This window comes from Chlamydotis macqueenii, chromosome 3 (genome assembly GCF_036417535.1).
Source record: "Chlamydotis macqueenii isolate bChlMac1 chromosome 3, bChlMac1.mat, whole genome shotgun sequence".
In the NCBI taxonomy this organism is placed as follows: Eukaryota; Metazoa; Chordata; class Aves; order Otidiformes; family Otididae; genus Chlamydotis; species Chlamydotis macqueenii.
The window spans coordinates 76,983,069-76,998,068 of record NC_141558.1 but is presented as its reverse complement, the minus strand read 5'-3'; the positions used below and the strand labels follow the sequence as shown (position 1 = coordinate 76,998,068).

The following is a 15,000-nucleotide window of genomic DNA, read 5'->3' as shown; positions in this document are numbered from 1 at the left end:
CAGATGGAGAAGTATGCACGGCAAGCCATCAACGACGGGGTCACGAGCACTGAGGAGCTGTCTATAACCAGAGACTGTGAGCTGTACAGGGCCCTGAACATGCACTACAATAAAGCAAATGATTTTGAGGTAGGCACCGATCTTTGTTTCTGTATGTGTGTGCGTTCACTCTGTGGTCCAGGCTGCCTTTAAAATAATGTACCTTTTTGTTGTGGCCGTGAACGGTGGAATCTGGGCATTCCACATCCCTGAATGACACTAATTAATCTTTTTTTGCTCTGGTAGCTGGAGACTTACACCTCGCAAAGACTTGACAAGAGATAAAAGTTTGCACTTTTTTAATAAGTTTTTTAGTCTCGACTTTTTGAAGTTTCCGTTAGGAGGGCTGGTAGTGAAAGAAGTCACCTCTTGGCTCTTCTAAAGCTCCGTAATCGCGTGATCAAACACTTGCACTTACCTTCCTCTGCTTTCCTTCATTTGATTTATATAACTGAAATGCATTTGCTTTGTCAAGCTGCAGGATAAAATGACTACTCCAAGTAAATGCTCTCTGTTTTCTGCTGTAACGGGTTTGTGGCTTTGATTAAGATTGCTGTTTACAGGCCAGCCTGGTAGCTGAGCAGACTATTGTTATTGTTAACGTGCTGACCCTCGGCAATACCACGGGAGAGTGTTTCTCCCTGCTGAGGATGGCAGTTTGCATTGTTTAGGTAGTCAGATGTAATGATGCATTTGAACAGGGTATGTGTGAGGGGGAGGCTCAAGTAATCCCATCCCTTGGTGAAGCGGAGAAGTGATGGTGGTACTAATTATTATATTTATTTTTTGTCTGCACCTTTCACTTGGGGTCAGGTTGCATAATGAGCCCTCTCCTGTAGCAAAAGTGACATCTGTCTGCCGAAGGAAGGTGGGTTCCTGCCTAAAATCCTTCCGGGGGATTTTTAGCAGTGGTTGTTTTCATAGCACATAAGTTCAGATGATACAAAAAGTCTCTAAGCAAAGACTTTCTTGGCTCCTTCCCCCTCTTCTGGGCACACAGAGTTTTCTGGGAGAATAGTTGCATGGAAGGGGCAGATGAAGAAGGAGCGGGGAAGAGGATGCTCCTGAGGGGTTTGCCATTCGTTGTGGCCAATGACAACATGCAGGCTCCCTGTTTGGTGTGCCGTAGCACCCCAGGCCCTCCTGAGGGCTCTGGCCCCATGAGGTACTCGCACACACACAAGACAGGAGACTCCCACACCTGGAAGGTAGATCTGCCTGTATGCCGTGGCTTAATAGCTAAATACAGGAAAAGAAAAAGACATACGTAAGGAGAGAAGTGTGCCCAACTTTTTCTGTCAAAGTGTGCCTGAATTCCTTCAAGCTTTTTTCTTTTTAATGCATTTTTTTTTCTGTTTGCAGAACATAGGTTGAGATATTCTTTGCTCTCGAAAGTTCTTGGATCCTTGATGATCTTGGGTACTCATTGCTGCATTTCAAAACGTTCGTTGCAGTATTAATGTAAATGGATTACTTCAGTGAAGAAATGTGAGGAGGTTATTGATGTTTTCAAGTAGATAGGAAATGTAAATCTTGTATGTTTAGCACTGCTAGTGATTGCAGTCTCCTCATCTCAGCATGGTGTCTACTAGCTGGTAGGAAAGGAGCCCCTTGGATTTTCCCTGTCATGGAGAGAAAGGGATGCTATGAATGGCAACGATTTGCAGATATTTCACACAGTCTTTCTTGTGTTATGTAGTAAATTGAGAATTTCCTAGAGGTTTAAATCTTGGTTTGGCACTGAAGATCCAACAGTTATGAGATCATTAAAGTGTACTGTGCAATTTCTAATGTAGCCAAAGTAACTTTTCCGGATAAATGCCTGGCCCTCCCCCACAAGCTGCAAAGCAAAAATGACGAGTACTGTAATGTTGAAATTGGATCCAAAGGGATTTAGCAAACTGAGCATTTACCATATTTAGCGTCATCAAAGTTCCTTCCTCTCATACTTCAGTGATGCTTTGCTGATCTTCTGATTAGTCTGATGTGTGGTTTCTCTTAAATCACCTACACTACTATTCCTAAATCCTCCCCCTTTATCTCTTCTTGGGTGAAATTTGTGCATATACTTTAATACTCCTAAATTGACTATGAGGAAAAAATGATAACGCTAAAATGTGCATTTGGTCCGTATCAGGTTGTGCCATTGATTTGCTCAGGAATCTGCGATACTGTGTTCCTTTCCTGGCACATTGGAACTGACAGCTTGTAGCAAAGTCAAATAAGATGTTTAACAAACCACATGTCCTATCGTTTTTAACTTTGCCATTGTACCCTCGTGGCTGTGAGCCAGAGACAGATACAATGCCTCCTCCAGTGTGATGCAACTTTGCCTGTGTTCTGTGTGCACACGTGTGTATGCGTGTGTAGTGGGTTCCACATTTCTCTCTCTGGCAGTAGAGTTAGCGGCAGAAACCTGTCCTGAGCTGCATAGAGCAAATTTGACACTGAGTTTTGAAAGGGAGGAGAAAAACCCCATGAGTTTTTTTGTGAAAGGTGGAGATGCTTCTCTGCTCTGGGGCAGTTTTTCCAGGGAGGAAGAAGGTAGGATGTTCTGGTGGATGAAAGCCACAGATGTCAGTGTCCCTGCACAAATGCTGAAGTTGGTCAGAAAGAGAGGACAGCTTGCTGTGCCACTTGATACCTGTCTTATCTGTAATGCTGCCATGGGCTTTTAAATGCCAGCTGCAATAATTAAAGGCAGGTATTGTTGCTATGCATTTAAAAAAAAAAAATCCCAAATCATTTTGTAACTCTTTTTCAAAATCCATCCTAACATAGATCATCAGAGCTCACAATTGTGACTGTGGCAGGATGATTTCGAACAAGAGGGACACTGTGCTGTGAGTTAAAATAAAAATCTGGTTAAAATCCATAAATAAGATTTTTTTTCATGATTTATGTACTTATAACAAGCAAAATAAATTGACCTGAGGAAAATACCTGAGTTTTAGCCTTGCTTTGGCTCCCACTCTTCCTCCATCGTCCTTGTTCCCTGTCATTTTTTTTGCAGTTACCGTCGTTCCCTGTGTATTAACGTCTCTGCACGATGCCCGTTCCTTTTCCTTGTGGGCATTTAACGACTCAGTCTTAGTTCTGAAGTCTCAGGGTCTCTCTGTGCTAGTGATTTCGCTCTATGCCCTCCTGCCTACTCCTTACACTTGCCACGCTCCGCTGCATAGAGAGCAAATGAGGACCAAAGCAAGCCCCCGCACACGCCATCTTTCTGAGCTCAGCCTGCCTGCTGCTTCACGGGAACTTGCCCGATTTTGCAGACATAGTTATTGAGATTGATCACAATAGTGAAACATCTGCCAAGCTGTGTTATTTGCACAAATACACTGTATGCAGTTTTGGTACAGTGGGGCTTGACGCGATGATTGCCTCTTTTCATAGCGCTATTTACGGCACGTGTCAGCGTTTCGAAGGGGGAGAAAACCATTTTTAAGAAGTTTGCTCTGCTTTTGGCAGGGGAAAACCATACTAGTGGGAAAAACCTAATTAAGATCAGTTGTACTCAAGTCTTAGCAGAATGTTTAACTTAAGGCATCTGAGTTAGCCCCATAAAAATCAATGAGATTATGTAAAACAATTCAGATACCACCACCTATAAAATCTAAATAATAACCCAGTCATGTAAGTGACCCACGAACCCTTGAGAGGCATGCTGGCTGCCAAAATTTTCAGAAGTGATGATGGTTTTAGGCCAGTTCCATTTTGGGATGCTCAACTGGAGATCTGTTAATGAGAGCCACTTTGTCAGGAGGTCCTCAAGAGTCCATTCCCTGAAAATGAAGTGGGCCCAGCACTGCATCCAAAAATTAAGACATCCTAAATTATAAAAAATTCTGGCCACTCATACGCTTATTTTAGGAACCTGTATTCTTCCCCAGTTTCATCTGCAGGATTTATCTTGAACTGAATCGATGTTCATTAAAAGGAGAATTAAAGCCTTCAAACCCAATTCTTATTTAAACTAAGGCCACTTCCGAGTGGTTTTGTGATACACAGGCACTGTAAAGTACAATTCCTAACCACCCTAATACTCCTTTATACAAGCGGAGCCGTGCAAAGTGGCCTCAAGAGAAGTGAAATTCAAGTCCGTAACTCGCTGACTTCCATCTCAGAGATTGCTCTTTCCACACAAACTGCTCTGCCGTGGCAGGCTCTGCACTTCTGGTGGTACCAGCAGTGGGCACAGCCTAATGGGACAGTTGTTTGTTTCAGTGTTAAACTCCTCGCATTTTTTCCCTCAGCTGTATACTTCCTCCTTCAAGGGCGTTATTGTTGTAGCTTTTCAACATCGTTCTCAGTATTCTTAAAGACAAAGTAGGAAGGCCGCTCTCTGGTGCTCTGCAGCAAGGAGAATAAACGTGCTGTGGCAATTTGAGAATAGCAAACCTAACTGTCCCGTTTCCTCTAAAGAAAAAAAGAAACATAAGTGTCTAGATTGAACTTCTTTTTTTCACTTAAAAATCTTGATTTCAGGAACTTTAATTGACGCCCTCAGGCTTTTTCCTTTTGTTGTTGTTTTTTTTTTAAAAAAAAAAAATGAAGAGAGTATCTTATGAAACAGCAGAGCTTTCCTTGAAGCTGCATGGGACATGAACCTGATTTGCAAATCAAGTAACAAAATCCACGGCTTGTGTTGCACGTATCAATTAATGCTTATTAATCAGTTTTTGCAGTTAGTTGAACTGCAGATTGTAGTTGGAAGCTATTAGGGAGAGAATCACAAGAGGAATACTGTTGCAGGACTACGGTAGCTTTTTCTGTTTGTGTCCTTCGGCTTCAAGGTGTTTGTATAATGAAGTTGGCACGTCGATATATGATCTATTTTTTAATGTCATTACAATTTTAGTTCCTTCTGCCTTTTTGTCATTGGGTTACATTTAAGCACAGCAAGATCAACTTTAAACTTCCTTACTCAACAGCTTTATTAGTTATAACGTACCGTGACCTTTCTCAACATTCTTAAAGAAAAAGATACAGTGTAATGTCACTTTACTTTGCTTATTGTTCTTTGTTGTGGTGAACAAAGCATTTTCTACAGTGGCTATAGCACATAATTATACAGCTTTCAATAGCGGTGTCTTGGCACATATCAAAGTTCAGAAGAGCCTTTAGAAAAAAAAAGATGTTTTGTGGCAGCCTAGGGAGGGTCTCATCTTTCCTTCAGAAAATAGTTCAAGGCTCTTCTGTCAAGCTTCCCTACTTAGAGCTTTTTCTCCTCCTGCTTCATAAAGTTTAAAGGGGATTCAGTGGAGTTCTATGATCTATTTCCTTTGAAAGATTGTTCCTTTGCACAGAGAAGTCCTTTGACTTCAAGAGTTCACAGATTCATGTCTTTAGGTATCATATGTCTGACCTTATCAGTTACTCTATTTAATGTAGGAGAAAAAGTCTCAACTCTTTGTGTTTGTCTGTTTTGCCTCTGTGAAATGATTTGGTGAAAAGACCATCCTTTTTAACACACCACTGAGAGGCCGTTTCTGACTGTAACCTACCCTGTGGCTCTTCAAAAAAAAAAAAAAAAAAAAAAATTGTCCTTGTGTTTTGTGTATGGATGATTTCACAGTGAGAATAGAATTATACAAGGACAGACACACATAAAAAAAATCTTTTGCTCTTTTTTCCTAAATGATCTATTGGCTATTTTGGTGGCTGCTACTCTGGTTCCCCAACAGGCACAACCATTTAACAAACACAGAGATAGCGGCTGGAGTGCTGGGCCAGCAGTAGGTTTTCCCTTGCTTCGACCTACCCCAAAGGCCTTCATAATTAATTGTCCTTCAGAGATGAGGAAAGTTCAGAGACAGTGTGTGTAGCGATGTCTATTGTCTGACATTCAGTTCTCCTTCCCTCAGCTCTTTTTCTTCATTCCACAAAGGGTTATCAATAGGAGCAGGGAGCAAGCTCTCTTCTAACAGCTGCTGGTGGTGGCTGTAGCTTTCTGTGGAAGGTATCATTGTGTTCAGCCATCTATGGATTAAATGGCTGGAAAAGTTCTAACAACCCTTTCAAACAGGCGTGTTTATTTCATCTAGATTACACAGACCTATTTAGCTAATTAAAAACTTTCTCAGAACCCCTTCTCTCCTATTCAGGGGAAGGAAAAAAATTAAAACACTGCTCTAATTATGAAGAATGGCTGCAATGCAACTTTGGTAAATAAATGAAAAATTCGATCTGTCAGCTTTGATCGAAATGCACCCAAATAAGCACTGACTTATTTGTTGAGTTGTTCTGTGGTTTTGTTTCGTGGTTTGTTTTTTTTTTTTTTCTTAGAGGGAAGAAAGGTGCACGGTAGAAAAAGCATAAAAGAAAACATTGGTATAAGCTGTAACAGAAACAAACACTCGCCCAATTTAAAAAGCTGCCACCGTTCATACTGTCTCTGCTCCTAACATCAAAGTGCAAAGAAGCCGGAGTTTGCTAAACAGGTTATTAATATTGTTGTGCCTTCTGCGATTAATTTAGAATCCTCTGTGGCGTAATTATTGAACTTCATATACAACAGAACAAAATTATATACATGCTTCCTTGTTTTCCCCGATGATATGCTAAACAAAGATACCGTGCGGTTCTAGTAGATCGGCAAGAAATACAGTCAAATTAGGGCTGTTTATTAACAATCGTTATGTTACTGCTCCAATTAATTGGGCGAAGCCAAAAAGGACAAATACAATCATTCTTCCACTGAGCAGTTTAACTAGCAGATTAGGGAGGTTTTAATAATTTTTTTTTTTGTCTTAAAGAAAGATATAAAAGAACTCCACTCTGGACCTTCAACTGCATTCTTCATAAATAGATCACTTTGCAATGCAAAGGAATAATCATATAAAACATTTTCTGGGCTCCATCTCACTTCCTTACTGTTAAGAAGGACCGCACAACAATCAAGATCAATTATTGTACTGATTAAGTTATTATGCCTGGCATTTTGAAACAGGTTTTCTGTATTTAAGAAGAACTTGCATACAAACTAGATGCAGCTAATACAGTAATGCAAAAAAAAAAGATCATAAAAAATTAAAGTTATTCTTATGAATCTTTCATTAGAAGCAATGAAAAGGGACACTGGTGAAGCCAAGTGCTTTGTTCTTCTGAGCTCCTCTTGTAGGGCCAGATCCTGCAAACAATTACATACTTGAGCGTTCCTTCTGCAAGAGTCCCGTTGGCGCCTTCAGTATATCTCCTGCTCTTTCACAGCTTGCCCAGTTAGGCCTGTGGATTACTACCAGAGTTATTCTACTTTATCAGACAGATGTTCCCTTTAAAAATTGACAAAAGTCCTGTAAAAAACTATACCACAAAATCACACAGCTGTACGGAGGCAAACACTTGCTTTTATGCAGGAAGAGCTGTTATGAAATGATTTAAGGCTTCTCAGAGCTTTTCAGATTACTCCCCACCACAAATAACATGTTAAGTACTAAATTGCCCTAAGCGGTGTTTTATTACTTATCAATAAAATAGTAATCTTGTCTTTAGCGTGGAAAAATATTTTAGTGGGATTTTTCCTGGTTTAGTTCATAGATAGCAGTAAACCAGAAAGCATAGCCCCTCCAAAAAAAGCAAAACTCATCCTCGTTTGTTTCTAATTTTGCTTTGGGGGAATCCTAGGATTGTTCCAGCTGAATGGTGCAGGATTTCTGTGCCTGTGCATGTATGTGCATGTAGTGGTAGCGTGCTGTGTTTTGTTTGGGGGTTTTTGGTTTTTGTTTTTGTTTTTTTTTTCTTTTAAAATTATTTACCGGTACTCATCCTTAGTGCTCCATCCTCTTCTCAAACAAAACAACCCTCTTCAAAAAAAAAAAAAAAAGAAACTAAAAAAAGAAAACAAAGCAAAACTTGGCAAACTCTTCCGACTCCTACTCCCATTTCATTTTGCATTCAACAAGGGGTAGTGGGAATTGAAATGTCAACTGGAGATTGAGAAAAGCACCAATTTATAGTGCGTCAGCCTTGCACAATTCAAGATTTCTTTTGCTAGCTGCACGCGTTATATCTAACATCTCGCCACTCTCTTGTGGCAGTTGTGAGGAATGGCTATTCCTTCCCGTGTGTGTACTACAGGCCTCTAAAGACTCTTATTTATTCTCTCCCATGTCACCTTGTGTACAGTCTGGTCTGTGACACTGATGGTGATTATGTCATTATTTTGCTCTGGGGGCTTTGGCACATCTGCAGAGCTGATGCACATCTTCTTTGTTACGCTGGCATACGTCCCATATCGCAAATGCTTCATTAGCCTTACTGCCTGCCTCCTTGCCAGACAAGAATACCCAAATCCAAGCTTCTTTTTGCTCTGGTCTTTTGTGTCTGTGATGAGCCTTTATTCATCTTCCTAGTTCTTCCCTGTTTTCTGTTTTTTTATGTAAAACTGATTTCCAGATGTCCATCGTTCTCCAAAAATCCATCGTAGATGAGGAGTGAGAAGCAAGGTGAATTTTAACCCATGTTGTCCCTCACTCGCATAAAGTCTTAACCTTCACAATCTGAAATGCTTTTTCATTTATCTTGCATATAAAAAGAGTTGGTTATTCTAGGCAGTTCAATTTTAAAACTTGGTATTTCAAAAAAAAAAAAAAAAGGAAAAAAAAGAAAAGGAAAAGAAACTAGTGATTTCTCTTAGCATCTAATAAATTCTAGTTGTGGTAATGGGTAACATGCAAGTTGCACATGTTTCTTCCAGACTTTTAAAATTTCTTTTAGACTACATAGCTAAATTTCTCACTCAGAACTTTCAGAGAAGCAGCAGTGTACAGTGAAGGAGGAGTGTGTTCATGAGACCTGATCGTCTGAAATTTTATTATATCCTGTTTTAATGTGTCACATTGAAAGGACATAGAACATTTTGTACTGTGAAAATTCAGGAAAATGTTTGCTCATCTAAACTTCATCTAGGCTGTTCTATATAAATGTCCTACCAGTGAGATGTGAAATAGTGGGTTAGCTTACTAGCTTTGTAAGATTTTTCCCTCCGCATCCCACCCACCCTGTGCTTTTTCTCAGTGAGACTGAACTAAATTCTGGGCTGTATTCTCAGTTTCTGGTGTAAATCAGTTCCAGCAATCATTGGAGCTAATTAATCTGTGCCAGCTGAAGAGCTGTCTTTTGTTGTGTTACTATAGGAGTCAAGCATGTGAATATATGTCAATTGGAAAAAAAGTTTCATTTGTTTATTTTAAAACTAAAAATTAAGTGCAGACCTGGATTTGGAGTAACAGAGCCATCATGTTTATGGATGTGGAGTGCAGGGGGGTGTTGTTTTTATTTTTGTAAGGCGCTCTTGCCAAAAGAGGAGGTCCCAGCCAAAACCATCTCACAGTGTGGGGTCAGGGCTGCGTGACTGACTTTAACAGAAGTCTTACAGATAGGATTGCCCGTCCTATAGGACTTTAAATAGGTCACCTTCACACAGAACACTGTTTGCTTGATATCTTCAACGTGTTTTAAAATGGACAAGAGTCAGGCTGTCATAATGTGAATTAGCAAACTGTCATAACGTTTGGAAATCGTGGAAAAGGTTTAGCAGCATCATGACTCATGCTGGTTTCTGGCCCAGCTTTCTGGGGTCCTGCCCTTTTTCAAAGCAGGTATCTCTGGGTTGAGAGAGCAGTAGCAGCACAGATTTGCTTGCAGAAAGGCCTTCCAACATTGGCATGGAGTGCAACGGGGATGCTGTTTTCAAAGCTACTTAAATCTGTAAAGGCAAAATACTCAGGCTGTGTGTAAGTAACAGCAGAATATTGTAGGTTCCTTTACCTGCATGAGAGAGAGAGAGAGAGAAACTGGGATGTTAAGTAGCCATGGTTCAGTATCCTACTGAAGTGACAATAATAACCGAAGGGAAGTGAAGAAATACTGTTCGGTCCAAGAAGGAGGGCGTCTTAAGGATATTGGATCGCTTTCTGTGGTTACGCAGAGCCCATCACCTGCAGTACTAGAGTATTGCTGGATTTCACAGTGCAGGGAAAGAGCCCAGTCCTGATGTGAGAGTGTGGGTGGGCGAGAGAGAGAGGGCCAGCCAGAAGGGCCAGCTGAAGGGAATCAGCATGGTCTGGAAGGGGCAAGGTTCATCTTTTTTATCTGCAGGGGGGAAGGTATGCAGCCAGGCCCTGCCTTATTTTGTGTGCCATCAGGGACTCGTGAACGGGCCTCTGCAGGGGGCCAGTTTCAAGGCTCTAGTGGAAATGTGCCGTCAGAGGAAGCTGTGTCCAGGTGGTGGTCCAGAGTGCTCAAAGATGTGGCCTTGAACTTGTTTCTGTAGTTAATGGAGAGGCTTTGTAGAGAGCAACAGACCAGGGTGGCATGATGTCTGTTGCTAAGCAGAAAGGCTGCTGCATTAATTGGGACTTAGGGGAGAATGGTGGCGTAGACACATAAATGCCGTTAAAGCAGTAGTTTACAACTTCTGAAAGTTTTTAGAGGAGAGAGTGGAAATCAACGTTGCAAATAAAAGCCCTTTAACTGCCGAGTATCAGTGTTCAGGGGGAAGCCGACATGGCTTATCTCATGCAATTGCGCAGAGGGCTGGCTCCATCAGACGAGGCCCAGCCTGGAGGTTATCTAATCCAGTGCCGTCTGGAGTCACACCATTTCCTTCCACAACGGATAAAGATGAGTCGAGCGAGAGGGAGCACAGTCCATTAGAACATAAGACTTCATCTTCTGACCTCACAGGCTGGCGAGGCTCATCAGTCCTTAGCAGGTCCTGCACTGAACCTTGTAACAGGGTGCTTGCAGCCCAGTTTGGCCAGCTGCATGGCTCAGGGTGGAATAGATGGAGCAGTTTATCCTGCCACAGTGAGCTCTGGCTGCCCAGAAAAGCATGGTTACGTTGGGAGGAGGTTCGTCAGAGTTAACTGAGCGGGAGCCTGGGCTGGTGGAGCCAAGGCTTCATTTGCAACACCCCTCACCCGCAGCCGCGCACAATTTCCTTCCCTTGCCCCTACCCTCAGCCATGGAAAGGAGGTACCCTTGATGCCAGAGGGCATGCTTACTACCTTCATGCACCCCCAAAAGGACCCTGGTGACTGCCTATTTCTTTCCCTGCCAGACTGATTAAACACCACCTGCTTCCCGTCGTGCTCCCCTGCCTCCCTCCTCACTCCCCCCACCTCAACCCACACAAACCAAGGAAAGAGAGGGCACAGTTGGCGCTTTTCAGGGCCAGACACAGAAGACGAAGGTGACTGTAATGCAGAGAGGTGGAAAGAGTGAGCAAGAGCAAGCAACACCAATTACAGATGTTTACTAACTGTTACAAAATTTTATATATATAAAAGACGTACTCTAGATGTATAAGGCGTTAATTGTCACTTCTACTGTAGTGTTAGTGGTTCATCTACAGGGCCAAATTCTGCTGAACATAAAAAAAAAATCTCCCCCTCCCCAATCTCTTTGAGCCAGTTTTTCTCTGTATCCGTGGTCTAACCAACAGTTTATGCCTGTCCAGCTCTTTTATGCGTGGAAATACACCATGGGAGCAGAGGGCTTACTGCTGGTGAGAGACATACCTGCTCATCACAGGCCAGGCTGTGCCTCCTGGTCTTTCTGAGTAACATCTTGTCTGGCTGATGTGTCCAGGAGAGTGTGCAATAACCTCTCTGCTGTTCCCTGTTGGGTGCTCATCCCTGTACTCACTTTTCTGGACAGGTTTTTTGTGGGTGCCTGTATACGGTACCTGCCAGAATTTGGCAGCAGGGTATGTAATAGGCCACTTGGCATTGTAGGCAGCCTCTTGCAGCAGATTGCATTTCACTGCAGTGGGACCGAGTTAGACTATTCTTGTGTGCAAGAGTTTTATTTCTCCTTCAGTTTTGGTATGACCCAGCTTCTTGGGTGTGACAGTAACCCCTCCTGTGATTCTTTCTTACATTTCCCAACACATACTAAACCCCCAACTACCATAAGCCCTAGAAGCCTTAGTGATTTTTCCATTCTGTGGCAGTGCCATTGGCAATGCAGTAAGTTAAGGGCAATCAGAGTTTCCATTAGAAACCTCATGCAGTTCTAATTCATCAGTAAGGCAGAAAAGGAAATTTGATAATCATCTCCCCAGTAAAACGCTATCGATGATTTTTGAGGATGGGGAAAGGGGAGAACTGAATTTCAAAAAGTCTAAATAAATTGTAAATGGAACATATTTTTTTTTTTTTTAGCCCACTCTACTCTCAAGTCTTACCAAGTTTTGTGCTTAAAACCTAGCATGTGAAGGCCTTTGTGTTTGCAGGAGAGAGTACCAGTGTTTCCATGATGGATAGCCTCATCCCCTGAACCATGGGCAGAGCAGTCCCAGGACAGAGACCCTCTGGGAGTGCTGGCGATGCTGCGATGTGTGCAGCACATGGGATACTCATGGGATGCTTCTCATGTACTGCAAAAGGGGAAGATGGGTCCTAACAGGGAGGATCCCAGGAGGGAGAATGGGGGTTTCAGCCTGAGTGAGCTGCAAAAGTGCTGTTGTGTGCGTCCAGCCGGGACACGCAGCACCAACGGTGCTTGGTGCTCCAGCCGCGCAGGGAGCCCGCAGAGTACTTCCCAATCTTTATTTGTGGAAATGCTTAATTGAAATGCAAGTGATTAAATCTAATGTATCATGCAGTATCCATTTTCACTGCACTACCACTTTCACTTCCCCGATATTATCAGGCATCTCAGCAGCCCCACTGTCAGTTTTTTTCCTTGTAAGAGCCATGCCCATTCTCTCTGCTCTTTGTGAGCTTGGCGGAGGCGATAACAGTAAGCCACCAGTAGATTACTAGTGCCCCAAACCCTACTCAAGGGATAAGGGATCTCAGCTTCATCTCAAACAAACACTTTTAAAACACGTTCTTAAATCGTTTGAGGGGCATGTGTTTTCCGGCATGTGTTTTCCAGCTTTTTACAAAGAGTAAAAAAGCTCCAGTGAATGCAATAAGAAACTTCTGATGTTTTCCTAATTTATCTTTTCTGAGCTAGGATTGGGCTAATACTTTTCACTTCCCAAGTGTCAGGCTCAACACTGTGTTGTTAGTGCCGTTCCAAAAGAGTAGGCAGCACTGTCCCACAGTGGGACAGCAGAATGTACTGAACAGCCACCCAATTTCTCATCCAACTTTTTCTCTTTCAAAAAAATCTGTTTCTTAACAGATTTGTACAGCAGAAGTTAGGAGAGGAAACTGCAAGGCAATAAAGGAAACTGTGATGCCACCAGAAAGCTGCTGCTGTAGCCCAGGCAATTGGGACACATGTAGCGGTGGGCAAACTGATGCTCTGCTCTCTAGAAAGGTGATGGTTGGGAGAAAAGTGTGTTTACTGGAGTGTCCAATAGTTGAGGTATTTTTCATTTTTGTTTTTAAAATAAAAGCATCCTTTCCAACTATTTCCCTCTCCTCATAAGTGATAATGGAAGAGGCATTAGCCTTTCCATTGCCTGAGCCAACCTGTTTTTTTTTCTAAGAGGTGTCCAGGATGTTCAGCCAATTGAGTGATCTAATTAGCTGAAAATTGTTAATTTCCTTTACCTTATAAAGCACCTAACACAGAAACTGTTAAATAATGTTAAGTGTCAGACTTAAACTGAGAACATTGGGCCATATGCTGCCATGGCTTTCACGCCAAAAAGTGTAGCAACTTACTCCAAAACCTGCCTCCAATTTCTGTGTAGAAGCCAAAGCCTCCTGCTTGATATGCTGCCACACCAACTCGCAGCGCTAAGACGGTCCCACGCAGCAGCTCACTGTGCTCGGGGAAGAGAGTCTGTGCGTGAGGGGAGGTGACGGTCTGGATAAACATGGCAGGAGAGAGGACAGCAGCAACGTGGCCCCTTGCAAGCACAGGTTAACCAACTGTAGAGCAGTGCTGCTCAAGCACGGCAGAATTATCCTGGAAACGGCGGCAGATCTGTGTCTGCAGCTGCTACTTGTGCAAGTCTCTAGTCTGCAGACGGGCCAGTGGATAGGTGGGTTGCCTTGTAGTTCTTCATTAAAGCAAGGTCGTCCCTGGCTCGGTGGGGATGCATGTGAGGAAAGGGGTGGTCCCAGCATCACCAGCCTCCACACAAGCTCACAAAAAAAGTGGCTTGAGAAGTAGTGTGGTGCCTCACTGCGTTACTGCTGGCTTTACCCCAGCATTGCTCTGATACAGTGTCTTACCAGGAGGGATGGGGCAGGGCTTGTCCTGACAGGTTTCCTGCACGAAAGGCTGCAGGTATGAGAATGCACATTTAGGTGCCAGTTTGCCCCCAGAGCCCAGGTTTAAATCTTCCTTGTGTGAGGAACGGGTTCAGGGCTACATGCGGGTGACGCAAGTGGAGTTTCTCAACTGTCTCCTTTAAGATGGTTGCACTGTGTCCCCAAAGCTCACCTTACCCCAACTTTGTGGGGGTGAGGGGTGCCTGTGCACATCTAGTTTGTGCTTTGTATGAGGTTTTCTCAGCAGAAGTATTTCCCCTAAATTTTGTTTGCTGTTGCTGTACCTGTGCTGGTGCGGATTGCTCTGCACCACATGAAAGCTGTCTGACCTGGAGCTACTTGTGGTAAGACTGCTCCCCCAATAGTGGACCTGCTCATCGTCCTGGAGAGGTTCTCCATCACTTGCCTAATAGATGCTGTTTACATCTTATCCTTGGGTTAAGAGGGCTCCCTGCGGAGTCCCTCTCTATAGCCAGTGTCTAGGTCTGCAAGAGTGATCTGGCCTTCCCCCTCTCACCCCCTCCAACCTGTTTACCTCCCATTACCACGACCTTGCGCTCTGCAACGTGAGCAGCCTTCACCAGCTGAAGACCTCTGATCCTAAGTCCACTAGAGATTTTGGCTTTCCTATTTGGCAAGGCGACTTGTTGCCCACCAGGTCAACATGAATAAAGATTTTTTAAATCCATGATGTCCTGCAGTTGGAAAAAAAAAAAAAGCTACCTCCAGATAATTTAACGTCTCCTGGAAGCCTGACATCTTGAGCTGTTTGCGCTGC

At 43.0% G+C, this 15,000-nt stretch overlaps 1 protein-coding gene across 2 annotated transcripts in view; it reads left to right on the top strand.

The window, feature by feature from the left end:
- The window catches only part of PROX1 (prospero homeobox 1), a 36,331-nt gene that overhangs the window by 13,788 nt on the left and 7,543 nt on the right, over window positions 1-15,000 (top strand). For both annotated transcript variants that reach the window (XM_010128563.2, XM_086745189.1), the window contains exon 3: window positions 1-129. This exon is cut by the window's left edge and continues 66 nt beyond it. In XM_010128563.2, the coding sequence (XP_010126865.1) occupies window positions 1-129 (129 nt within the window). The remainder of the gene's footprint in view (window positions 130-15,000) is intronic.